Source organism: Nothobranchius furzeri, chromosome 2 (assembly GCF_043380555.1).
Source record: "Nothobranchius furzeri strain GRZ-AD chromosome 2, NfurGRZ-RIMD1, whole genome shotgun sequence".
Classification (NCBI taxonomy): Eukaryota; Metazoa; Chordata; class Actinopteri; order Cyprinodontiformes; family Nothobranchiidae; genus Nothobranchius; species Nothobranchius furzeri.
The window spans coordinates 78994059-79020130 of record NC_091742.1 but is presented as its reverse complement, the minus strand read 5'-3'; the positions used below and the strand labels follow the sequence as shown (position 1 = coordinate 79020130).

General features: G+C 39.1%; 1 protein-coding gene across 2 annotated transcripts in view; it reads right to left on the bottom strand.

The window, feature by feature from the left end:
* Nucleotides 1-25071, bottom strand: part of si:dkey-172j4.3 (diacylglycerol kinase delta) — a 99058-nt gene extending 73987 nt beyond the window's left edge. For both annotated transcript variants that reach the window (XM_070548025.1, XM_070548027.1), the window contains exons 1-3: nt 24901-25071; nt 24207-24390; nt 20735-20839 (exon numbers count right to left, since the gene is read on the bottom strand). In XM_070548025.1, coding sequence (XP_070404126.1) covers nt 20735-20839; nt 24207-24293 — 192 coding nt within the window. In that variant the 5' untranslated portion in view covers nt 24294-24390; nt 24901-25071. The remainder of the gene's footprint in view (nt 1-20734; nt 20840-24206; nt 24391-24900) is intronic.
* Nucleotides 25072-26072: the final 1001 nt, after the last annotated feature.

Sequence of the window (26072 nt, the reverse complement as noted above, 5' to 3'; positions counted from 1 at the left end):
ACAGGACAATCATGTCTGTATAAACTCCATTCGTGTCTAATTTAACACTCAATAAACTGAGTTCTCAGCAATTAAACAGCTCTGTTTTCATATCCCACGTCCTATAATAACGGTATATTGGTTCTGGTTGTTGATCACTAGTACAAAATTTTGTCTGCTGGAAAAAATATACATACCTGATGCAGGGTAAACTAACTCTGTTGGCACAACACTTGTCTGTTTCATTTTTACTTTAGTTGTAGGTAAAGTTCAACTCGACTCACCCTTAACGTATTTAACACCGTATAAACAATATAAACAATATTCAAATTACACACAGGCTTCTGGGGGAGCTCCCCATCTGATCCGCGAGCGTCTGCAACACCAAACGGAGGGCGAGTTGCATTTAGGGCACCCCCTTAATGCAAGAGATTATAACACAGATATATAAATCAAATGAAATATAGTAACAGCTAACCATCAGAATTAAAAGCCATTTCAAAAAGTGAATGTGTTGCAGCTTTTGTATTTTGTTGAATCACAAGGGCCACAGTAACCACGATACATTTATTACTAGGCTGCTTTTTCAAATTACTGATGGCAGATCAGATGGTTATAGTCTCTGATAATAAGAGATGATGTGATCATTGGTCAGGAGGAGTTCTTTTCACTCCCGTTTTAGTCTTGCTACAGCCTTGTGTATTTAAATTGAACTAGATTACATAATAATCGTGAAAACGGTCATAAGTTTTTTTCCATTATTCTATTTGCAACATTCTAAAGTCAAATCCAGTTATCTGGTTTCTGTAAAATTTAATTCAATTCAATTCAAGTTTATTTATATAGCGCCACATCACGACAAGTCGTCTAAAAGCACTTAACATAGTAAACATTCCAATACAGGTCAGTTCATTAAGCCAATAAGAAAAAAGTTTCCTATATAAAGAACCCAGCAGGTTGCATCGAGTCACCAACTAGTGTCAGTGACTTTACAGCAATCCTCATACTAAGCAAGCATGCAGCGACAGTGGAGAGGAAAACTCCCTTTTAACAGGAAGAAAACTCCAGAGGGTCCTGGCTCAGTATAAGCAGCCATCCTCCACGACTCACTGGGGATCGAGAAGACAGAGCAGGCACACGTGCGCGCACACACACACACACACACACACACACACACACACACACACACACACACACACACACACAACATAATACCTAGTAATGTTTCATTGGTTACATTGTGATTTCTTAGTAAATATTCTATTTGGTGAGAGATCAACTTTATTGTATTTATCCTAGTGAATCTATAATTAAACGTGTAAATTAGTAGTAGCACATTCAATGTCAAAGAGAGTAAAATGTTATTATCAGGAGAGGGAGAATGTTTAAGTGGTTAGCAACAGTGTTCAAGACGATGGCCCCCTCCATGAGGCCACCACAGCTCAGCAGAACATCATTGTAGCTTCTTCTGGGGAGAAAAACACTTAGAGAAAAAATAAAGTTTACAGCTGAAATAGCAGGAAATAATACAGTTAAAGAGCAAATTGTTGAAGAAAGTAGTCGAGTGAGGAAAGTGGTCAGTATGTCCTCCAGCAGTCTAAGCCTATAGCAGCATAACTACAGAGATAACTCTGGATAACCTAGCCTTTTAGATGGAGGCATGTTGGAATCTATTCTCTTTCCCGCTCGTCCTCGCCATCTGTAGTTGTTAAACACAGGCAACAAAAGGGTACACAGGGCCAAAGCACTACTGCCATAGAATTATTGATGAATAACAACAAAAGTCTTTTTTTTTATATTGTTTAATCATCAGAGTTGTAGTTATCATCAGAATACTGTGACATATTATGACATTATGTTTAAGCTGTATCGCCCACCCCTAGGCTGGTGTAAAAAAATTGCACTGAGCAAGCTTGTTGAGTCTTTAAAGCATACAATGTGTTTTGTGCAAGCTTTTGGACTAGAGCCTGAATATCACACCTTAAATAGTCCAAAACGCCTCTTCACCACTCCTGCCAACATGTTGGGATGGTAAATATAGGTATCATAGCCTGCTGGTTTGTTTTGCACATTTCTTATATAACTGACTCTTGATCTGTCTCTCAGCTACTTTCCGATTTACCTCAGTCGCTCTCTCTCCCTCTCCTCCACTTACTAATTTCCTCCCATTTAGTCCATCTTCATCCCATTCTCCTCATCTTTTTCCATCTCTCTCTGACAGCGGTATTGACCTACACACTCCTGCAGCTGTATCACATCAAGCCGAGGGCATGAATCAAAGCGCACACAAAAGTGGCCGTCCCACACACTTGTGCACTCTCTTTAAGCCCTTCTCAGTAAGTAATGCCCCCCCCCCCCCCCCCCCCCCACACACACACATCCATAATTCTTCCTCATCTTCATTGCAGCGAACACCCACACAGATTTCTACACTAGGACTGAGATGCAGATAAAAAAGAACATGGTGGTTTTTTTTAATACCAACAAAGCATCAATCAGGAAATCCACAGGAAAAAGAAAAATAGGAAGAAAAGGTGATACCTGTTGGTGACCACTCAGCGTGCCAGAAATGTGACTGGTTACACAATCTGAAGCTGCTATTTTAGATGGAGAATGACTCCCAATGAGAGAGTGCCTTTACTATTTCTTCACAGCTTAAAAAATACGATTACATAAAGATATTAGAAAGCCGGAAAGTACATTATAAAATCGAGAAGGTGGAAGGAATTGTAGGAGTGAATCTGGAGGTGGAAAGATAAATATGTGAGCACCCTGTTCCCTATTTAAACTGGCACTATGAAGGGAACAGTTCACATGATCGGAATACTCAAAGCAACCAGAAATCACAGTAGCTCTTTAGCCCCATTCTCTCAGTCGTGATCCTTTATGTTTCCATATATTAAAGGATGAGAGCAATTCCACCAGGATGAGGAGGTGGAACAGAGAAGGCTGGGGAAAAGAGGAGTGTGAAGCCTTATGTAATGAAAGCCTGAAGGTAGAGAGAGACAGAAAAAGAGGGGATAAAAGAAGAAAGTATTAAAATCAGACAAATCAAAAGCCTGAAAGCCCACTAAGTTAAGAAAGCTATAGCACATGATGCAGCTGACACATTTTCAGAAATAGCAGACAAAGCCAAAGCAGAAAGCCGCTAAAAGCAGAAATGGTTGTTTCTCAAATGTAGTTTCACATCTTTGTTTCCTAAAAGTTTAATCCATCCTCTAGTGTTTCAAACAGCTTTCTGCTCCTAGAATTATTTTTAAAATTCGAAAAAGTCTAAAGCAGTCTTAAAACATCAGATTTAGATAAATAACTCAGAGAATTCAGTATTAAATGACATTTCTGCTTTTTAAAATATATGTTACACTAGTTTCCAGCAAATTTGGACCAAAATCATGTATGCTAAAGGAAAACAAAAGAACAAGTAGCTACCTAGCTTGTTCCTTTAAAAGGAACTCCAGCTATGAGGACGTGTATGCCCTAATAAGCCACAAATGTTCTGTTGTACCAAAATATGTTGTTAGAAACACAAAAAATATTGCTGTTTATTTATAAATCTATAATATTTAGAACATTTTTTGACATACGTAAGACACCATGTTTTCTGCACACAATGCACTCTGGGGGCGATGATGTATGACTTCCGAGGTAAATCGAACGCAACATTATCTAGCAAGCTAGCTAGCTATTCTTGTGTTTTGCAAACTTAGCTAATTTAACAATTTTGGGTTCAGAACTTGAATAATTCACACAATCGTTTTTAAATGCTCCCATTTAACTTAATGATTTATAGCTACTAAATGCAGGTAATTGGAGCTTTCTGTTTTCCAAATTAAACATTATTTTATTGAATGAAATAAAGTGTCATCAAGAAAGACATTAACAGCAGGAAGTATGCAAAAAGGAAACATAAAGAAGCTCAAAGAACAGCAGATTAGTATTTAGCTCATCAGCTGTTTAAGCTATTGAAGAAATGTCAGTCCCTCACCAAGTGTTTCCCTTTGACACCAGCTCGAAGCTGTGGGAGACACATATGACTCTGAGAAATTAACATAATTAAAATTGCATATTAAAAGGTTTAATGGCATATGAGGTGTCCCTTATTGCATAAAGGCCAGAACCGTCCAACACTAAATGTAGACCAGGTCCCTTAGAGCCCATTAGTTTCTCATTATGGCACCTCGAAGGGCACCATCCCACTAATAAAACCTTCACTTACCAAAAGAAACAGCATTTAAAAAAATGACTCATAGATTTCCTTGTGGTTTGCAATCTAAATGTAAAGCTTTTAATTGTTTTTTGCTTTGTTTAGTGGGTGACTTCAGAAAGTCAATCCTACAGTTTGAGTACCTTTTTACCACTTTAATATTCACACTAACAACAAAAAAATCTAATGAAATGTACAATTTGCATTAATAATAATATAAAAACTGAGTGATCTACTAAGTGGTTGACCTGTTGGTTAAAGGTATAGCAGGAAACTTATTTAGACAAAACAGAATTTTGAATGTCAAACAGCGAAAAAAGCCACTGATATCCTCCCAAGAGTCAAACCAGCAATCCAACTATAACATTTGGGACTCTGAACATTACCTTTTTAACTCCAACACATAATGTTGGCATCAAAACTGAATCTCAAGATCAAAAAGGTTCATGATAATTTTGATCGATTTTCAAAACAATACCACAACCAAAGGCTTTCCTTTGGCAGTTATGTCACAGGGTCACAAAATCCCACAAAATCAAGAGTAATAAAGTTTGTTTTCAGCATCTATAAACAAAATAGATTGTTTAACACAAATTCTATTCAATCAGCTGCAGCCGTTTAAATGATTGTGTGGGTTACTGAGGTGATTTTATTTTCTGTTTTGATTGGATAAAACTGAAAGTATAAGTAAAAAAAAATCATAAAAGATGACCAGAAAAGTCACAGATCTGTAAAGATACGAGGAAATGTTTAACAAAAAACATACTCCCTCAACACATGACAATATGGTTTCATGACATGTGTTGCTTTTTATAATAAATGAAACTTAAAGAGCAAGTCACCCCCTACCAGAGTCTAACTCCACTCCCACTTCATGTTTGAAAAATGCAACGAATGCTGTTGCCTGGCAGACCGAGAAGGCGGAGCTGCTAACAAATACACACACGCAGGCTCACGACAGCATTGTGACATCATAATGTACCAGTTTACATCATAGCATACCTCTTAGCCAATAGTGGTGGCATATTTAAATTAAAATACAGTGCAGAGTTTTTACCTGACAACAGCCCAACACTGACAGTTTTAGGCAGAATATTTAAATTTTAACTAAGATGCACTGAAGTGCCAAATTATTGACGACACGTGTCTGCAGCACGATTAGACACTCGATTACTTAGTTTATCAGCAAAAAAAAAACGTTTATTTGGGGGTGACTTGCTCTTTAACCACTAGTGTAAGACGTGGTGAGTCAGCCATTATGTAGTGAGAGAAGTGTATATGAATGATTATATCATCACCATATTCCAAATATGGGACCTACAGCCATTTACCACTCACAAAAAACCATCCATTACATCTATGGTTATTAGTGCATGTGAGTACTTAGCTTATTAAATATTTTGATTAGACTTTTGCCTTCAGATTCTCTCTGGAACAATAAAGGATGTTTTACTGAAAGCTTTTCAAGCTAATCGAAATAGTTTAGTGAATAAAGGCAAAGATTTCTGACTGAGATAGGGTTGTAGTCACGCACAAAGTGGTGGAGATGTAATAAAGAGAAAACAGCTCCTGCTGTGCTTCATAAAAGCAACTTGTGGGCGTAAAATGTCAAAAATTAACCGTGACAGTGAACTGTAAAACACTCCTAAAAAAAACGCTAAAATAAATGCTTTTAAAAAAAAGTAGACAATCACGGCTACCAGTTTTTAATAAGAAAAGCAAAGTGGAAAGTTAAATGCATGACCCCAGACAATAAAGCTAGCTTTTTCTTCACTCTCTCTTTCCATTTCAGCCAAGTAGGTGATTAGATAAATGCATAAACAACACTAAAATTAGAAACTGTCATCATTACTCTGAGTGTTGTGAACAGAAAAGGCTCTGCTGGAATCTTGGGCCCCATCATCTGGTTTTTATCTGCTCAATGTGGACATATCATAAAAAAACAACACAAATAGAGGAATAAAGAGACTTCTTATCTGCCTATAGGTGGTCCTGTTTCTATTCAAAGAGAAGAGTTAAAGGCTTGTGATTTTTCTGCAGTTTTTGTATTATTATTTTCAACACACACATTATTATATGGACATATGTAGCTACTTTGACCCTGAAAAGGACAGCAATAACTATGGATAGAAAATTAAATCAAACCAAAGAAAGAGCTCAACCAAATTATAGCAAAAGTCTTGAAATACAGACAACAAATTTAGATGTTATCAAATCAAATCAAATCAACTTTATTTATATAGCACTTTTCATGCATAAGACCAACACAAAATGCTTAACAGATTAAAATGACCCATATAACCCACATTCTCTCCCTTTCCCACACTTAAAACAACTGTGATAGTTTCACCCCCAATCCACAAACCATTACCAGGCACACACACACACACACACACACACACAAACAAACACACACACACACACACACTCGTCCTTATAACACATTAAAAGGCCACAGTAAACACTAGGCTGAGCTCAGATTGGACAGGTAATGAAAGACACGCCATCAAGGGAGCCATCTGCCTCGACAACACATTCTCACACCCAAGGCATCAAAATATGACGCGTGACCAAGCCTCAATATATGACGAATCGGGACACCTCAGCGCATCAGGAGACGACGATCAGGGACAAACTGCTGACGCAGCGTCCCAAAGCGTCGGTATCCGATGCTGGTGCTGAGATGGACATTACGGTCATAGTTTATGGACCTTAAGGTTAGGATTGGGGTGAGGGGAAGGTTAAATAGTCGGATAATGCCCGTGTGACCGCGCATGTCAAACAGGGACTCCAGCAGAGCCACGTGTCCCAGCGTGTCCCTGATTGTCGTCTCCTGATGCGCTGGGGCATCCCGAATGATCATATATTGAGGCTTGGTCACACGCGTCATATTTTGACGCCTTGGGTGTGAGAATGTGTTGGCCTTGACAGCAGCAGATCGACGGCAGCAGCCAAGACACCAATCCAGGGCGCCCTGGGAGGGAGGGTAGCAACCCCCACCACTACCTGGCCACTACCCTAGGAGTGCCCCAGCTGCCGCCACCGACCACCGGTCCCGAGGCAGAGGGCTCCACAGAGGAAACACTGGAAGGATTAAAATACATGACATGTAAAATAACAAGAACTAATATGGAAAATACCTAAAATATTTGATGTAAAATATCCAATAAAATGGGATTAAACAAATAAAACAACATAAATATGTAACAAAACAGCAATTAAAAATAAATAAATAAAACAAGCACTGCAATAAATAGTAATCAGTTAAAAGCTAAACTAAAAAAGTGGGTCTTGAGCCTGACCTTAAAAACATGAACATTTTCTGCGACCCTGAGATCCTCCGGCGGCCCGTTCCAGAGGTGAGGGTTGTAATAACTAAAAGACGCCTTGCTGTGAGTATGTGTCCTGACTTTGGGAATGACAAGGAGACGGCAGCCAGAGGAGCGCAGGGACCGCGAGGGTTCAAATGGTAAAAGCAGTTGTGAGAGAGAAAACGGGCTAAGAGCATTAAGACACTTAAAAACCATTAAGAGTATCTTAAAATTGATCCTGAAACATACGGGGAGCCAATGCAGATATTCCAAAACTGGAGTGATGTGCTCCCGCTTCCTGGTCTTCGTCAGGACACGAGCTGCTGAGTTTTGTAAAAGTTGTAGACCTGAAGTTCTCTTTTTGGGAAGACCAGAAAGCAGGGCGTCGCAGTAGTCTATCCTACTGGTGATAAAAGCATGCATCAGCATCTCCGTATTGGCCCGAGAGAGAATGGGGCGGACTCTGGCGATGTTCTTGAGAAGATAGAAACCTGTTTTAGTAATGTTTTCATGTGGGGGATAAAAGTCAGCTCAGAGTCGAAAATGATGCCCAGGTTCTTCACTTGTGAAGATAGATTAAAAGACATTGATTGTAGTTTTGATAAAAGTTTCTCTCTCTGGGCCTCAGGACCAATGACTAAAACTTCAGTTTTGTCCCGGTTGAGCAGGAGAAAGTTTTCAGCCATCCAGGATTTAATGTCTAAAATGCAGTTAAAAAGTGCATCCATTGGCTGAGTGTCATCAGGAGACACAGAGATGTACAGCTGTGTATCATCAGCGTAACTGTGGAAATTCACTCCGTGTCTCCTGATGACACCGCCAAGAGGGAGCATATAGACCAGGTTAAAAAGTACTGGGCCTAAAACTGAACCCTGGGGCACACCACATGTGATGCTATTGACCCCAGAGGAACAGGTATCCAAACTCACTGTAAAAGTCCTGGCTGTGAGGTAGGAAGTGAACCATCTATGTACAGCACCAGAGAGGCTGTTTTAAGCGGGCTAAAATAATAGTGTGGTCCACTGTATCAAAGGCAGCACTTAGATCCAGTAGAACCAACACTTTTTTTGTAAAGGTCTTTTACAAAAGAGCTTTAAAAACAACAACCATACATACGTATGAAAAAAGCTGTTGTGTCCAATGTGTGGTTTCATACCCAAAGGCCCACAAGTACTTAAGCAAAAGGGCAAACAGGAAATGCTCTAGGGCAACTGAAGTTAAAATGCCACAAAGACTTGCAGCAAAACAATGTGGTTTATGACAAACATGTCTTCATAGAGAGGTAACTAGAAGTCTTCAAGACATCATCAAAGATGTCGATACAGCTCACTGGAAGGAAGCCCATTGGTGATTTGAGATGTAGTTTTGTAAGCATTGACTTTGATCATATAAAAAAGTAACATGAACCAAGATTATAAAAATCTGTTAGCGCTACTGCCAGTGGCTCTTTGAGGTCTCCATGGTAACCATAAAAGAGACGAGCACAAAATAGAAACAAGTCACAAACAAATGGTTACTGTCTTGAACTGTGAATGGTGGGAAGACACACATTTCTATGTATCTATAATGTTGTATGCAGAAGATGTGATGAGTTAAATAAATGCATCACTTCCTGTTTTGATATAAGTGAGTTAAATGTAAGCTTGGGTGGGCACTGTCTGCACTCTGAAGGGAAATCAATAAAAACTGCAAGTCCAACAGAAGTTAGAGACAAAGCAGATGAAAGAAGACAAAGGCTCAATCTCAATACTTGCACTTCCACACTTGCGCCCTCCAATTGTGCGATCCTGACCAGGGGTGCAAGAGCGTAGGGTGTCCCGATTCTCAAGTGTGGAAGTTGATCATGCCCCTTTTGTGCCCTTGATCACCCAGGTCTGAATCGATGTGGACTTGGGTGAAGTTTTCTTTAGTTCTTCATTGTACACAGTGTGATGAGGTTTTGTTTTTACCTTTGCCGACATGTTTCGACGTCACTGTCATCTTCATTAGGGTAACTGTCGAATGTTGGTGGCGTCACTTCCTTTTATCGCCCGCGCCCTCTCCGCTGATCACAGTGTCCCATGAATGGTCCAGTGTGTAGACTCCTTCGTCCCTGTTCATAGTCCTAGGTCCACGCCTCCTTATTTCAAGTGCTTCTTTGATCCACCTTTTAAACTTTAGTTAATCTGTGTTTATGATCCGTGTGTTGTCCCAGTCCATTGTATGATTTTTTCTTCTGGTCTGTTATGGCTGATTTTTGATTGTGCTCTCTGCTTCATGTTTTGCTGCTCTTGTGTGTCTTCGACTTGTTTCCTTCTCGCACTCCTTTCTGTGTTCTATTGTTCGTGTGCTGAGTTGGCGTCCAGTATCTCCTATGTTTGTTTTATTACAGAGTTTGCATGGGACTTATTATATGACTCCACATTATTGCTTATCTTTTGGGTGAAGTGTATTTCACACAATCCATACAGTTGCTGGGGGAGAAAAGGCTCAAGGTCCTTTTCTGAAAATATGTATTTTCTGATGAATTTAGTTCATTTTGAGATGACAAGTTGATGCTCTGAAACTTTTAAACAAAGCAGCAACAAATGTAAAAATATTTCAAATAATTGTTTGATTTTTTGTTTGAAAGTTGTTAATAAAGCTTTTTTAAAAAGTATCACAGCGACAAGCATCCCAGCATGTGTTGTGGTTGATGACACAATGCTCCCTGTCTCAATTCTGCAATTATTTGCACACTTGTTTACCACGCACTCAAAGCCTTACTGTGCACTTTCTCCAAGTGCCTTTTACTGAAGACCGCAGGGTGCAGCGCAAGTATTGGGAATGGGCCAAAGACATTACCGTTGTGATATACAATATGTAAATGTGGTAAAAAGTTTGTGAAAGTAAGAAGAGTTTGAATGTATTTCAGAAAGTTTATAACGATCACACATGATCACACTAAAAATCATAAAATGTAAAGTGTAACTGTTTAAACCATAAAAGTCTCCAGAATGCAAGTTCAGTCACAAAGTCCAACTTTTCCAGTTGCGTACAAACTTTGGATGTTTCAAAAAGCCTGAGCTCTATGGAGCGTAAAGTCATGCCCATCTACTTCTGGACCATGGGTCCCTGGAACAAAGAAAAAATGAATGCAACTCAATGGGGCCATAATCCCGTTTGATGCATGCCATGGATTTCACATGTGATGTCCGTGAATTTTAAAGACACATTTCTTTGCCAAGAAAGTGCACATTTTCTAATGGTAGCAAAGGTTATTTTAGGTTTTGTGTGAAAAGACATATGGGACTACAAATGTTACCAAATTGATGTCATCCAACCCAACACAATGACAAGGAGAACATTCGTTTAGTGAGCTTTGAATCCTTCTTCCAGGATGACAGAAGGAGCATTAAACGTGGAAAAAATCCCAATAAATCTGATGTGGTAAGTAGTAGCTACGCTGGGGGAGAAGAGATCCTGCAACGTCTGATTTGTAGTTATTTAATAACCATCACACCGGTTTTAGCAAATCTCCATTGGCTCCCCATCCATCTCCGGATAGAGTTTAAGATCCTGGTTTTTGTGTTTAAATACCTCAATAACTTGGCACCTGGCTACTTGTCTGAGCTCATTCACCCTTATGTCCCTACAAGATCCCTCCGATCAGCTGACCAGCACCTCCTGCATGTCCCTAGCACTCGCTGTAAATCCCGCGGGGAGCGCGCCTTTTCGGTTTGTGCACCGAAGCTCTGAAACCACTTGCCCCTCCTGATCAGACTCTCTTCCTCTCTTTCCCTTTTTAAGTCTTGTTTAAAAACTCACTTTTATTCCTTGGCTTTTAATTCAGTCTAACTTATTCTCTTTCTCCTTTTCTTTTCGAGTTGGATTATTCGATTTGAATGGTTTTAGTTTTTATTTTTGATTGTTTTTATTGTGTGTTTTTGTTCAGCACTTTGGTCGGCTCTCATGCCTTGTTTAAATGTGCTATACAAATAAACTTGGTATGGTATGGTATTTTATTTAAAAGTTAACAAATCTCAAAGTACGTGGCAGTGAAAACACACATAAATACTTTTTATTTAATTTGAAGTACAACATTCAGGCAAAGTGGATTAGGAAATAGCTTTTATAGCTCCGTTCACTTGCATTCATTTTTCCTCTGTTCCGCGGAAGCATGAGCCGACCGGAAGGGGAGGAGACTTTAAAGGAGGAGAGATTTTCTCACCCATTTTGTAAAAAAATCCAGTGTTATGTAAATGATGACTGCTCCGTTTTTGCACATTTCATCTGCAATGTACTTATACAAAAGGTATTAGCAAGGGAACTATTTCTAAGTGAGATGCATGTTTTGAAATATTTATCAATACAATTTCCAAAGCAGAAGGATACAAACCAAAAACTAGGACCACAATGGAGAATTAATGTGAGAATAATAATAATAATGACATAATGTCTATTTTAACCAATAGGCCTAAAGATGGAAAACTCCCAAAATAGAAAAGACAAACTGTTTGTTTCCATCAGTGTGACACTACCTTTTAGTTAGTAGAAATGGAAGAGAAAGTTTAATGCTAATGAGTAAATCTTTACGGTCTCATCTGTGTTGATTACAAAGCAGCCTACAAAACTTCATTAAAAATGTTCGGCTTTTGTAGGAAGTGATTAAAAATCCGATTTGCTACTCCGTCAACACAAACGTATTTAATTACACCAGCGGAGCAAAATGGGGATGACACACATCGTCGTTTCAGGACCATCACACCATCTGTATAACTATTTATAGTCTCACATCTAACAACTGAATTAATTTAATGGTGCCTTAATGTCATGTCACAGTTAAGGAGGAACACCTCTTTAACAAGTTCACTAACAGACTTCCACTCTAACAAGGACGGCAACAGGCAACGGACAAAATCAGACCAGCAAAATTAAACACAGGGAGAGATGGTACTGCTTAACACACACACACACACACACACACACACACACACACACACACACACACACAGTGAAACATTCAGAGTTTACAGACAAAGTACCCAAAACACACAACTACTCCTACTGTCACAGCACTAAATGACACACACTAATCAGCTCAAGTTATTGTACTTCAACTATAATCCTGATGACTAGCTTTATCTAGGTCACATGACTGAAGATACACACAATGTCATCCACACACACACACACACACACACACACGTACGCACACACGCACACGTACGCACACACACACTCACTCACAGAGAGAGAAAACTAGATTAGGATCTACGCCTAAAGGTTGGTTTATGCTTGACGCTTCCGCAAGGTCCGCACGGCTCCGAGCGGCGAAATTGCGTCATTTTAACAACCACGCCCCTCCACCGTGCCTCCGCACGGCCCAAAATTTCCGCAACGCGCACCTAGGAAATTTTCTAGCCACGCGGATGGTCGGACGTGGAAAAACATGGCGGACTGGCAAGAACTAGTATGGCAGAGGTTCATAAATACAGACATTTGTATGATTCAGCTCTCAAAGATCACCGTGATCAACATGTTGTTAATAATTCTTGGAGAGAAATAGCTCGCACTGTCGGAAAAGACGAGGACTCTGTTAAAAATGCTGGAATGCCATGTTGTAAACAACAGTAATTTCTACTTCTACTATGGTGTAGTGTTGGATGCATGCCGTAGAGCTCCATGCTGCCCCGTTCAGTTTGGGAGAATATTGGCTCACCGCAGAGACAAGCCGCATGAACCATAAACGCTGCGAGTTGTGAAGCGCGTTCCATCCGCGAGCCGCATCACCAAGCAAAAAGTGAATGCGTCAAGCATAAACCAAGCTTAAAGAGGAACACACTCATTTGCCTTAAATGCATTGAACTTCTCTCGTTAAAGACTCACTGAGCAACACTAAAACAGACACTAGTAAACATCTTCAACGATGTAAAGCTTTACTTTTAACTACAACCCATGTTGTCAGGTCCGATTTGGTGTGGAAATTTGTTGATGTAGCTTTACTTTCATTTTCTTGAATAGGTAGATCAAACACAGGACTTGCTTCTGTTGCCAGAGTTTTTAAATCGTTTTCTGTTCAGAATTACCCCTTTCTTAGTCAAAGCTGGAAAAATGGAGGTATAATTTCATCTCATCTTAAAACAAAATCACACATGATCTGTTAGCAATCAGAGCTGTAAATGACGCTCAGCTCCTAAAACATTAAAGCATAGCTTCTGTAAAAGTAACTGATTCATAGTAGCCTCGTGCTAGGTCATATCAGTTAGCTCTGGCTGCCATCTTTAATAGGGGTCAACTTCAAATGTTTTTCAGCTGTAGATTTGAATCTAATACTTGCTGGGAGTTCAATTAAAGTTCAAGTCCAATCAATTATTTCGTTAGATATTTAGCTAATAGACCAACTATGTTGACTCCAACCATTAACGCCAAGATTTTGCAAAAAAGATTTAGATGATGTTAAGTTTCAGTCTATGAGATTGAGAGGACTACATTTAATCCTGCTAAAAATTTTAGCACAAGGTCTGTAAAATTTACTAAGTTAAAGACATGTTTGTGTTTCCTAAAACCAGTTATCTATGATGACCATATTGAATGGGGTCAACTCCAAACATTATCCAGTTGTAGACGTATGCAGTATGGTTACTTAGTGAAATTTTCAATGAAATCCATTCAGTGGTTTACAAGATATTTAGCCAAAATACCTGGTCAACTTCAAAGCCTTACTTAATAGTTATCGATGGTTAACTGAAAAATAGTCTCCGCAATAGAAAAGGGTTAAAAATATCCATTTTCCAAAATTTCTGAGGGGCTTAACATTTCTGGAACAAATTCAAGGTTGTCTGGAACCCTTCTTTTAGTCTCTGAGTCAGAATGTACAATTTGACTGAAATTTGTAGTAAAAAGGATGAAATGATAGAGAAATTCCAACATAATTAAGACACTTTTTGACAAAATTTCAGGCAAATTTTTATGAAATTTGCAGGAAAGTTTCACAAAAGTTTTGTGTAGATTTTGACATACTAAAAAGTGTATGTGGCTTCATGTGGTATGTGATTTCTACTGCTACTGAAAATGTATGCATTTTTTAAACAACTTTGTGTCTCTAAATAGACATCCAGTGACAATCTAGTAAAAACAAATCCCGTTTGAAAACACATAAATGTTCAAAAAGCAAACACACACACACACGCATTAATATTATTGTTATTATTTGAATAAAAACACAAAAATGATCCAATGAAAAAAAAGTTACGAATGGTTAATTAGGATTTACTTTACTTGAAAAACGTATTAATTTATCAGGTTTATATGTATTAAACTAAATCCAACAAGAGGTGTCCAACATAACGATGTAAGAATGTTAAAGATTTAGACGCTTGGCGATCTGCTAAAACAGAACGACTGCCACATTCTGAATGTTTGTGGACTGTTGTAGATGTGGCACATTCTGAAGCCTAGTTTATACTTTTCCATCAGCAACTTTGCACTTACTAGCACACACAATGACAGACACATTTTCCATTTGTAATTCTCCACCAGTATTGTGAAGCAATTCTAGCCCCAGGACAGCAGAGGGCGTAGCGCAGGGGTCTCCAAACTTTTTCGGCCTCTACTTTTAAACAAGGAAAGTACCAAAGAGTTCCTGCTATACAGTTTATTCATAATGATGCTTTCCGTGTGTTGTAGTGGAACTACGAATTAATTATGACCAATAAGATCAGCTGTGTGACCTGGAGATATCTCTTAAATGGTTTTTTGAACCAGGTTGCAAACATGTTTATTTCTGCTGTAAAACTGGCATTTTTAACATGGGAGTAAATGAGGATTTGCTCACTTCTGCTGTCAGACCCAAGCAGATGACGGTGAAACTGCTAATTTTGCCACTTCCTTGTTGACATAAAATGTGTTCTAGGCTCTAGCAGCCAGCAAGTATTTTTCAAAACTCAACCACCGGGCTCTGCAGGACAGGAGGCATGTTGAACTCTCATCACATCACTGGGATTGTAACCCTCTGGTCCGAAGTCCGGAGCAGAAACGACCATGTTTTTAGCTGCACAAAATGCATAGGAACAGAAGATGGTGCCATTCATTCTATGGCTGGGCAATAAATCGAAAATGTATCGTTATCAAAATTTCTGACTCTTATCGAGATCATTTTTCCCACGTCAATAAATTTGATAATAAAAAAATGAAAAGATGTGTGTAGGTTGGCAACATTCATGTCCGTTTAAGAAGCTGTACCACCGTGAGTCACGTAAAAATGTGACTAAACTTAATACATTTGACGACATCCCCACCTATTGGAAAACTTTTGTTTCTGCGTATACCTGTTGTTATTGTCCATTTATCGTTATCGAGGTGAAATCCTCAATATGTCGTGATATTTATTTTAAGCCATATCGCCCAGCCCTAATTCATTCTCTTATTTGGAAACCCGTGGACATGATGTCCGGACCCGCTGGAGTTTGTACAGCCTCCAAAAACACAATAGTTTACCTTTTTTATTTTAGAAAATTTTGCGGAATCCAAAACTAGTGAACACACACACTGACTCTATAACACGACCTATCTACCTGAAAACTACCTATTTGCCACACTGAGTTTCAGGCAGGACTAGCTTTTAACTCCCCCTGTTACATCAGAGAAGAAGATATTTTTTTAAAAAGCGTTTTTAGAAGCTTTGCTGAAAAAGGCCACATTTTACAGGAAATAAGGAGCCGTTATGTATTGTAAAACAAAATACTCACAATAAGCGTTTTAAATAGTATTTGTTGGACAATATTTTATATTAAATTAGAATGAAATTTAATTCGCAATTTGCTCTTTAACATGCATTGTTTTCACAAGTTGATTTATCTGTATTTCAATACATATTTTTGTAATAAATAATATAACTAGTATTAATAATTAATTAATAATATTATATTTATGAATATATTATACAATAAATAAATTTGTAATTGTTATAAAAATAAGTACAAGGAGAATAGTCGTCGTCTTCCTCCGCTTATCCGGATCCGGGTCGCGGGGGCAGCATCCCAACTAGGGAGCTCCAGACCGTCCTCTCCCCGGACTTCTCCACCAGCTCCTCCGGCAGGACCCCAAGGCGTTCCCGGACCAGGTTGGAGATGTAACCTCTCCAACGTGTCCTGGGTCGACCCGGGGGCCTCCTGCCAGCAGGACATGCCCGAAACACCTCCCAAGAGAGGCGTCCCGGAGGTATCCTGACCAGATACCCAAACCACCTCAACTGGCTCCTTTCGATCCGGAGGAGCAGCGGTTCTACTCCGAGTCCCTCCCGAATGTCCGAGCTCCTCACCTGATCTCTAAGGCTGAGCCCGGCCACCCTACGGAGGAAACTCATTTCGGCCGCTTGTATCCGCGATCTCGTTCTTTTGGTCATTACCCAAAGCTCATGACAATAGGTGAGGATTGGGACGTAGATCGACTGGTAAATCGAGAGCCTGGCATTCTGGCTCAGCTCCCTCTTCACCACGACAGATCAGCTCAGCGTCCGCATCACTGCAGACGCCGAACCAATCCGCCTGTCGTTCTCCCGATCCCTCCTACCCTCACTCGTGAACAAGACCCCAAGATACTTAAACTCCTCCACTTGAGGTAGGACCTCTCCCCCGACCCGGAGTTGGCAAGCCACCCTTTTCCGGTCGAGAACCATGGTCTCAGATTTGGAAGTGCTGATCCTCATCCCAGCTGCTTCACACTTGGCCGCGAACCTACCTAGGAGAATAGTGACATTCTGAAAATCTAACTAAACGAGACACATTCAGTTTTTTTTAACTAATCAGACACTTTCAGGTAATGAAATACAAATCTTCTTTGTGGGAATGATTTGACATTTTTTAGAATGGATCAGTACCATAACTCTGTGAGCACACATAAATGAACACTTCCAAAAACTATAGAATGCCTTTTAAAGAACATTTAATGTCCTTTAGGTGACGTTTAATACAAAACAATTCAAGTAATTTCAAGGTTATTTTGTGATCGTTTTTTCAAACAATGCAAAACAATTTTTCTTAAAATGAATAAAGCTGAAGGTATTTAAAAAAAATACAAGCAAAACCTGATGAAAACACAAAATTGTAAATTGTTTGAACTGCAAAAACAGAAATTACATTTTTTTCTTGCTTCCTGATTTATTGATTAGTTGTTATAGATTTTTTAATCATGAAAGTTAAGTTTTGCTTCATTAGTGAATAAATGCAGGTAAAATTATGTTTTGCTGCATTCATGAAAATAGAGAAGAAGGTTTATCTTTTCTCTGCCTCTGGATCCGCTGATCCGCACGTGCGAGAGAGAAGGAGGGAGTTCACAATCGTGCTTCATGACTAAATGGGACAATCAGCTGAAACAGTATTACAGCAAACCAAATAAGGTCAAAATCTGCAGATTTGTTGAGTGGAGTGCCCCAAGGCTCTGTCCTGGGTCCAGTTCTTTTCTTGCTGTAATTGACCACTTTGGGCTGCAGCCGCTGAGATCAGAAACGGGGATCCGTGCTGCAACCTGATCAATTAATCCATGTATGGCTTGAAGGCAGTGCGTATTTCCAGTAGTACATGTTTGCTAAAAGAGTTGTGCTGTAATCAGATTTTATTTTACTTCCACATAATGCTAATTTTAGATTACATATTACAGAAAACGGGAAAGGGTTGCCATCAAATTTAAAAGCCGTACCTTGTCAATTACAAGTCACTCAGGGCTCGCTGGCAGCTTTCAGGCGAGCGACTTTCAAGTCCATCACAAGCCACCGGTAGGTTGCAAGCGACTTGTTGGAGACCCCTGGCGTAGCGCTTCTCTGGGTTATCCTGCCATCACTGTAGACACGGCTCTATGCTTACATTATTTTTATGTATTTCAGAGACTTTTAAAAATGGATACATCTGTCCTCCACCTCTTCATCCAGTCACCACCCCTAAACTCACGTTTCCTGCAATTTCCTGACATAAATAAAAAGTTTGCTGTGTTTCTTTGTGCTCCTTCAGTCACAGGTGTGTTAAAATTTACATCGACTGATCCTTCAATCTGCTCCATGTCTGTCACTAGATATTAGGGCTGCAACAATTTGTCGATATTGTTGACAAATATCCACAACAGAAATAGTCGACAATGAATTTCATTGTCAACGTTGTCGCCAGACGTGTTTTTTCCGATCGAGTGAGGCCTCCCACATCATTACAATGTCTGCCGTTAGTCGCACATGCGCAATAGCTTCTCTGCTGAGCGCCATCTAACAGAAATGGCAGCGTCCAACACAGCAGCTACGCGTACTAAAACATCTAAAGTTTGGGAGCATTCTAGCCTGGATTCGGCGAATAAAAACACTACCTGCATTACTTGCAAAGCAGTCCTTGCGTATCACGGCAGCACCTCGGTGACGCATGAACACTTAAAGAGAAAGCACGTCAGACAGTTGAATGAAACAGAGTCTGACTCACCTCGGAAAGATTTAAATAACAGGAAAGCCAATATGTTTTGTTTTGGACGTACATTGTACATTTTTTAACATATTTTCCATTTAAAAAAAAAGAGAGATTTAATTTTATGCCAGACTGTGCCTGGCAAAAGTATTTTAATTTTATTTATGCATTTATGTCTATACTGACTGAGCAGTTTGCCTAATTGGTGTTAGACTAGATATTTTTATTTACTTTTAGTATGAATTGGCCTATCAGCAAAGTTCAATAAAATATGCATTGTCCATTAAAGTACCCATCTTTCTTGTGTTTATTATCATTTTTCACATAATTAAAGCAATCTCATGCTAAATTTAAGAAAAATGTAATAATTATCCGATTAGTCGACTAATCGTTTCATTAGTCGGTGACTAGTCGACTATTAAAACAGTCGTTAGTTGCAGCCCTACTAGATATGTTTGGTTTTCGTTTTATTGAAGGGGGATGGGGTGCTGTTGACAAAGTTAAAGGAAGCTGTATCCTGACCTATCAAGAGGCTTGTGGTCTCTGTCACTTTGACGGATAGTTAGAGAATTGTGCCCTACTCAGTCTGTCCTCGTGAGCTTGTTGTAGAGCCCTTGCAACGATGGATGAAGGTGTTGCGTGTCTCCGTACCGACGCAGAGAAGTATAAACTAGGTTTCAGCCTTATTACTGCTGTGTCCTTAAAACAGAAGTTAAGTGATGCTAAAATGTAATTATCATCTCTAGCTTTGTTTTAAGGGGACTGTTTTGGTGTTGATCTATTGTCATCTATGGTGATATGTTAGCATTACTATTTGTCATTGTACTACTTTAAATAGCAATTGCTAATTAGCCTGGTATTAAATAATTAGCAAAACAGGATTATTTAAGTAAAAAAACTACATACATCCTGAAAAATCATGTTTTCACTATTAAAATACAAGTTCACTCATGTAAACCATACCAATGTATGCAGAACTAAACCTAGTTCTGCTGTTTCCATATCACTTACCAGTGGTATTATTGAATTCAATGTGTGTGTGTGTGTGTGTGTGTGTGTGTGTGTGTGTGTGTGTGTGTGTGTGTGTGTAGCTGCCAGTAAAAGGCTAATACCAACCAATCAATACCAGAGCCCAGAGACCAATAAGCAGCTCAGACGCCCAATAAGAAAGGAAATTGTTACTGAGTGATCACATCCTCTGTCAGAGATATGAAGACTACTCTTCACAGCGACAGTAGAGGAGGAAAATGACGCAGATCAGTCGTCAGCTGGAATCAGCAGACAGAAGTTCAGATACTATCTAACTGAACTGTTGGTGAAGTTAAATCAAATCGGTTAAAAAATCTGTAAAGACCCATCAAGAGAGATCCTGACAAGTTAGCGGTTCACCTCCCAGGAAAGCTCTACTGACGATAAGCCAGACTTCAAATGAGTTGACCTTCAAAGGACATCAAACTTGTGTCAACACATTCGTCCTTCAGCAAAATGTTTCAGATTCATTCTAGCTTTTAAATAATTAAGCATCTCCAGAGCTCCATCTGCATGTCAGCGTGTGAGCGATGGAAAAATAATATGAGTTTTGAATGACTTTCTTTGAGTAAGAGTACTTTCTAGATATGGAAATTACGTCGATACTTCTTTTCATACTCGGAGGAGTCAGGTTTTATTAAGTGGAAAGCTCTCCAATTGTGAACATTTTAATAAGTGTCAAACATGTAATTAAACTCCCCTTACTGCATCCTTTCTCTAGTGTGGAACCGCCACTAAATGAAAAGATGTCTCCCAAAGCTCTCCACTGACTCGGGGACTTCAATAGATGAATACAGATCTTATGTTCCTACCTTCGCCCGTATCTGACCCGAGGTCGAGACTTTACGAATCAACTTATGTGATGTCTCTTCTTGTTCTCCGTCGCTGTCTGATGACTCTTCTGCTGCTTCTCCGATCTGGAATACGAAGGGAAAAAGTAAAGATGTAGCAAATGAGTAGAAACCAAGCGCATCTCTTTCTTAAATGTTTTATGCTTTAACCATGAGCTGCAACTATGTTATCTGCTTGGTGTTACTCTGCCACAAACTTTGACATATAACAAATGAGGAAAATTTAAGCTCAGATTACCTGCATTTGTTTATGTGGTGGTAGTTTACAGTGTCTGCAATGATGATAGAAAGAAGCTCCTCCTCTTTTTGCTTGGTCACCATGGTGACTTTTGAACATTAAAATCAAACACAACCACAAAACCTTAACCTACTTTCAACTAACTCGAAACAAGGTTCCACAAACCTGCACATTTATTTAAATCTAACCAGGTAAACTTGATTTGGAACAGGATTTTTTAAAAGCACAAAAAAGGTCAAAAGATTACGTTTTTTCTTTTTTGCGACATAAAAAATGAGAACATTTCTGCGCTTAGCTCTAGAAAGAATGATGAATGAAAAAAAATAAGTGTTTGTTTAAGCTTTTCCATTATTTCCCAAGAGAGAAAAGACCTACGACATTAAAAACTGTATATAGAAGTAATCTAATCTTTGCCACATGAAATCTAGATTTTTTTCTTTAATTTCTCAGAAAGAACATCTTGTGAAAAAATACAAAATTCTACAAAAAAGGAAAAATAATTATTTGACGTGTAATGTGCCATGAAAAGAGGTTAAATGGATTTCATAAAGAACTAAAAATATATTTTTTTATAAATTAAATAGACTATTTGATTCTGACAGATTTCAAGTTTTACTTCACTTCTCTTATTGATTCATATAAACATTAAATAAAGATATTTCAGCAGTTTTATGTTTTTGAATTATTTTACAAGCAGTTTAAATTTTGAATTCATTATTTAGGGATTAATCCAAATGTATTTTTTTATTTTATACTTTAATTGTGTTTGTACACCACAAGGACTGCTGGTGGAAATAAGCCAGTTGCAACAAATAGATACATAAAATAAAAATGCACCAGTGTTTGGAACTGGCCAATCGTCATGATCAGCTTAATCAGAGATTGGCCAATCTGAGGCAAAAAAAATCTGCTAATTCACACTAGCATAAACAGACATTAAGTGTGGACATTTTTACTTCTAGAGTCATAATTTTCAAGCAATTCATTTTTTATGTGTTCTGGTATTGTTCATGGAAATAAATGGACTAAATTTGTTACCAGGTTGGAGCTACGCAAAAATCAGAAATCGGAATCGGCCGCCAGAACTCAGAATCAGTGCATCTCTACTCATAGAAATGAAATCAGTTTATTGTAGCAAGAAACAATAAGTATGGTTAAATGAAATAAACAGCACAACCATGCATATTGTAGACTATATGTATTTACATTCTAATAATGTGTGTTTTTTTTAAAGTGCCATATTGTGATGTAAAACAATGAATTAAGGATTTCTATTGAGTAAAATTTATGAATAATAAAAATGCCATATTGGAATGAGCAACTATCTACCCTCCATACATAACTCTGCTTCTGAAAAACAAAAAACCTTTGTGTCCAGCATTTTATGAAAAATCCTGACTGATCCTCTGAATGACAGCATGTGGCTGCTGGTGTTTAAACCCCCCATTAAAACGTTTTCTTTCAATTGTGTTTGCTAGTAAACACTGAAGTCATAATAACAAGAAAAGAGATGCACTGATTCTGGTTTTGGGGGGTTGATACCGATACCAATTTTCTGTTGATACCAATTTTGTTTTAACCCTTTGGAGACAGGAGTAGCAGATTTGCAACAGTTAAGACCTACCTACCTGGTTACTCCACATACGTATTTCATGAGCATTTTTTAACTCAGAAGTACCCCTGAAGGACTTAGTTGTTCGTCCTTTTATCAAAACTTATTTTGAGCCTGAGACGGTTAACAATTTGGATTTATCTCAAACAATTAGAAAGAAGAAAAAATAAAAAGGTTCATGCAGACGATGTATTATTATTACTAGTGTAAATTATTAATAAGGGAAGGGGCGTTCACAGACTAGAACAAATATTAGATCTTGAATTGCTGCACCGCAATGGTTCATTCACAGAACAAAAATAAGATTTCGATTTTCATGTTTCTAAAAATATGTGATGTGAAAGGCGGCAAATTCCAAAAATATCTGTATGTAAACTATAATCAGCGCTTACGGTAAAACCCTATGGGCAAAGTCACACGTCTGCAAAACATTTTGACAAAGTGAAATATCACAAGAGAAAAGATGTGGAAGAACATGTAACCACCTATGTTTTGGATACATTTTGCACGTTTTATGGTAAAGTGCAAAACCTACAGCCGTTCACTTGTGAAACCATTTGATAACCACGTGTTTACACATGTTGGTAGCAGGTGCCACATGTGTAAACACGTCTACACAAGGAGGTGGAGGAAGTACTTGATTTGTCCTCTTTAAAAAGCAGCTGAAACTCACCTGTTCAAGCTGGCTTTTACAACCCTCTCCATCACCCTCTCTTTATTCTGCTCTCCCCACCTATTCCACCTTCCTCAAGATCCACTGAATTCCCTCTTTCCTATTCACTCTCTCTCTCATTCTTAACATTTTTTTAATCACAATTGTCTATTTTTGCTCATTTAAAATATATTTTGAATAATTTTCTAACTTCTTTTTTATGTGTAAATTTTTTTGTTTTTGAGCCTTGTGATTTTTATCTTGAGAGGCGCTATAGAAAAGATCTTCTTTTTTAACTAAAGCAAAAGTACAGATAAAGTGGTAAATATGTGTTGAGTGTGCTGTCGGACCAAAGGGTCAAAACACAAATTAACCCTTTGATGCATAATGGTCACTACAGTGGACAGGTACTCAAAATTGTTATTTATTTGTTTTTAAGCACAGCTGTTGAAGACTTTATTGCATTTGAGCCCCTCCATTTGCACTTCAGTGAGTCAAGCCAAAATATTTCATGCTCATAATGCACGTTGTCCACTGAGGTGGACATGTAATAAATTATTTGTAAATTATAAAATTTTACAAAAAATATTTGGTGAAATTTGTTTCATTCACACCTAAATATGAATGAAAAAAAGTGTTAAAAAATCATGATTGAAGATTTCATAATTCATGCATCAAAGGGTTAAAGAATTTTTACTTTTGAAACATTTTGGAAAAGTAGTCGAGTAAAAGTAAAAAGTAGACCCCGAGAAAAATTGCGATTTAGAAAATTGTACTTAACTACAGCAACACTATCTGTGTACTTTGTTACATTCCATCACATGGGATTACGTTACCCCTTGTGAATATTTTTCCCATAAGGGAGTGCTTAGTGATGTGTTCAAGGACCAATACAATATTCAACACAAACACTGACTGAAGATGTACTCACGGTTCTCTCAGAGTCTCCTTGAGGCGACCCCAGCGACTCACCGGGCCGAGCCACATACAGGACGTTGGGGTTGAGTTTGGACGCCATGTCGAGTTCAAAAACAAATGCAAACTGTATGAAAAGTTGTCTAAATGAGGCGATTAATGATGTAACCCCGTCCTGATCTGGATCGTTTTATCCAAATCTGGAAAAGACAGAGAGATAAATAGTTAGAAGTTCTGAAGACATAAACAACTCCCTGTTTTCTTATTTATTGTTCTTTTATACCTAGTTTGTTTTGTTTATGAGGTGTTAAGGTGGTGATGGTGATGATGTGCCTCATTAGAAGAACAGAAGGCATGCATCCGGATGGTGCAGCATCCAGACCATTAACGATGAGCGCTTTTAGTAATAAGACACCTCAAATCGGTGTGTGTCGGGCTTGGTGCGTGGGTGCAAGCGCGCGTGCGTTACATCCATTATGATGTGGCCACGTTATTTAAAAAAAACTCTCCAGTCACAACGAATTTGACACCAAAAGACTTTAAGGTGGAATGAAATAGTTGCAGGTTTACATGGACTGAAGTGTGTATAAATGTTAAAGAATGAGGATGCACAACAGGCTGTCGAGCTGCTCAGCCGGTTTCATTTCGTCCATGTTTACCGTAAGGGCTTACAGCGGAATATTATTTATTAACCACGGACGCTGTTTTACCTTCGCCCGGCTCCGAGCTTCTTCTCCAGCCTGGGAGTCAAGCAGCGGCGGTGTCTCTACGCCCCTGTAGCCGGCGGTCTGTGCTCACGGCCGGCGGTCAACAGCGGCAGGAGCGTGCAGATCTCTCCGGTGGTGCTCGCCTTGCAGAGAGAGACGCGGTCATACGCATAGCGTCGGAGCGGCTCTGGATCAGGTAGGAAGGGAGGGAGGTAAAGGGGAGGCGAGAGAGAGAGAGAGAGAGAGAGAGAGAGAGAGAGAGAGAGAGAGAGAGAGAGAGAGAGAGAGAGAGAGAGAGAGCGCGTCGAACCGAGGTTAAACGGAGAGCAAATGAGGCGCGCGCAGACAGTGAAGCGCGTGCAGAGGCAGAGCGCGCGAGGATACAAAATAGACATTAAAGCGACAGAGAGAGAGAGAGAGAGAGAGAGAGAGAGAGAGAGAGAGAGAGAGAGAGAATGAACTCACATCCTGTAGTGAGCGACCACGCTGGACCTGAAACTACAGCCCTGAACAGTCTGAACACAGATATGAACGTTCTCTCAGGATGACTGAACGTCAGGTGCAAAAGAACAATTCGTTTTAAAGAGAAGTTGGCTCATTAAATGTGACTGGGCTACACGCCCTAAAGATGTGGTGCATAGGTTTAAAAGAGACTATATTTCCCTGTTATAAAGAAGGTAATGTTTCATCATTTCTATTTCCCCAAGTCCATCCTCTGGCCTCTACAGCTAACAGAATCATATGTATTGGCCAACAGAGTTCCACAAGAAGGAGCTGTCAATCAAGAATGCACCCAAGTTCCCAGCATGCACTATGGGGGGGGGGGGGGGGGGTGATGCATAATCAGCTAAGCTCACAGTCCTAGATTAAATACAAACTCAGCCTGCATATTACATTAATGTCAGTCTGTAAACTTCAAGCTAAGAGAGAGAAGGGGGGAGAATGGAAAGGGGTTTAAGAACAAGATCACAAATGGGAGAGGCAAAAATGAGTTCTCTTTGCAGGGTGACCTTCTGGAAACCACCCAGAGCAGGCATTTTAGGCATGTGCTGTCGAATAAGAGGTCCTTGGACCAAAAGACACGCTGAAGGGATTATATCTCCAAGCTGTCCATGGAACACTGTGGGATCCCACGGGTGGAGCTGGTGAAGGTTGCTGGGAGGAGGATGGTTTGG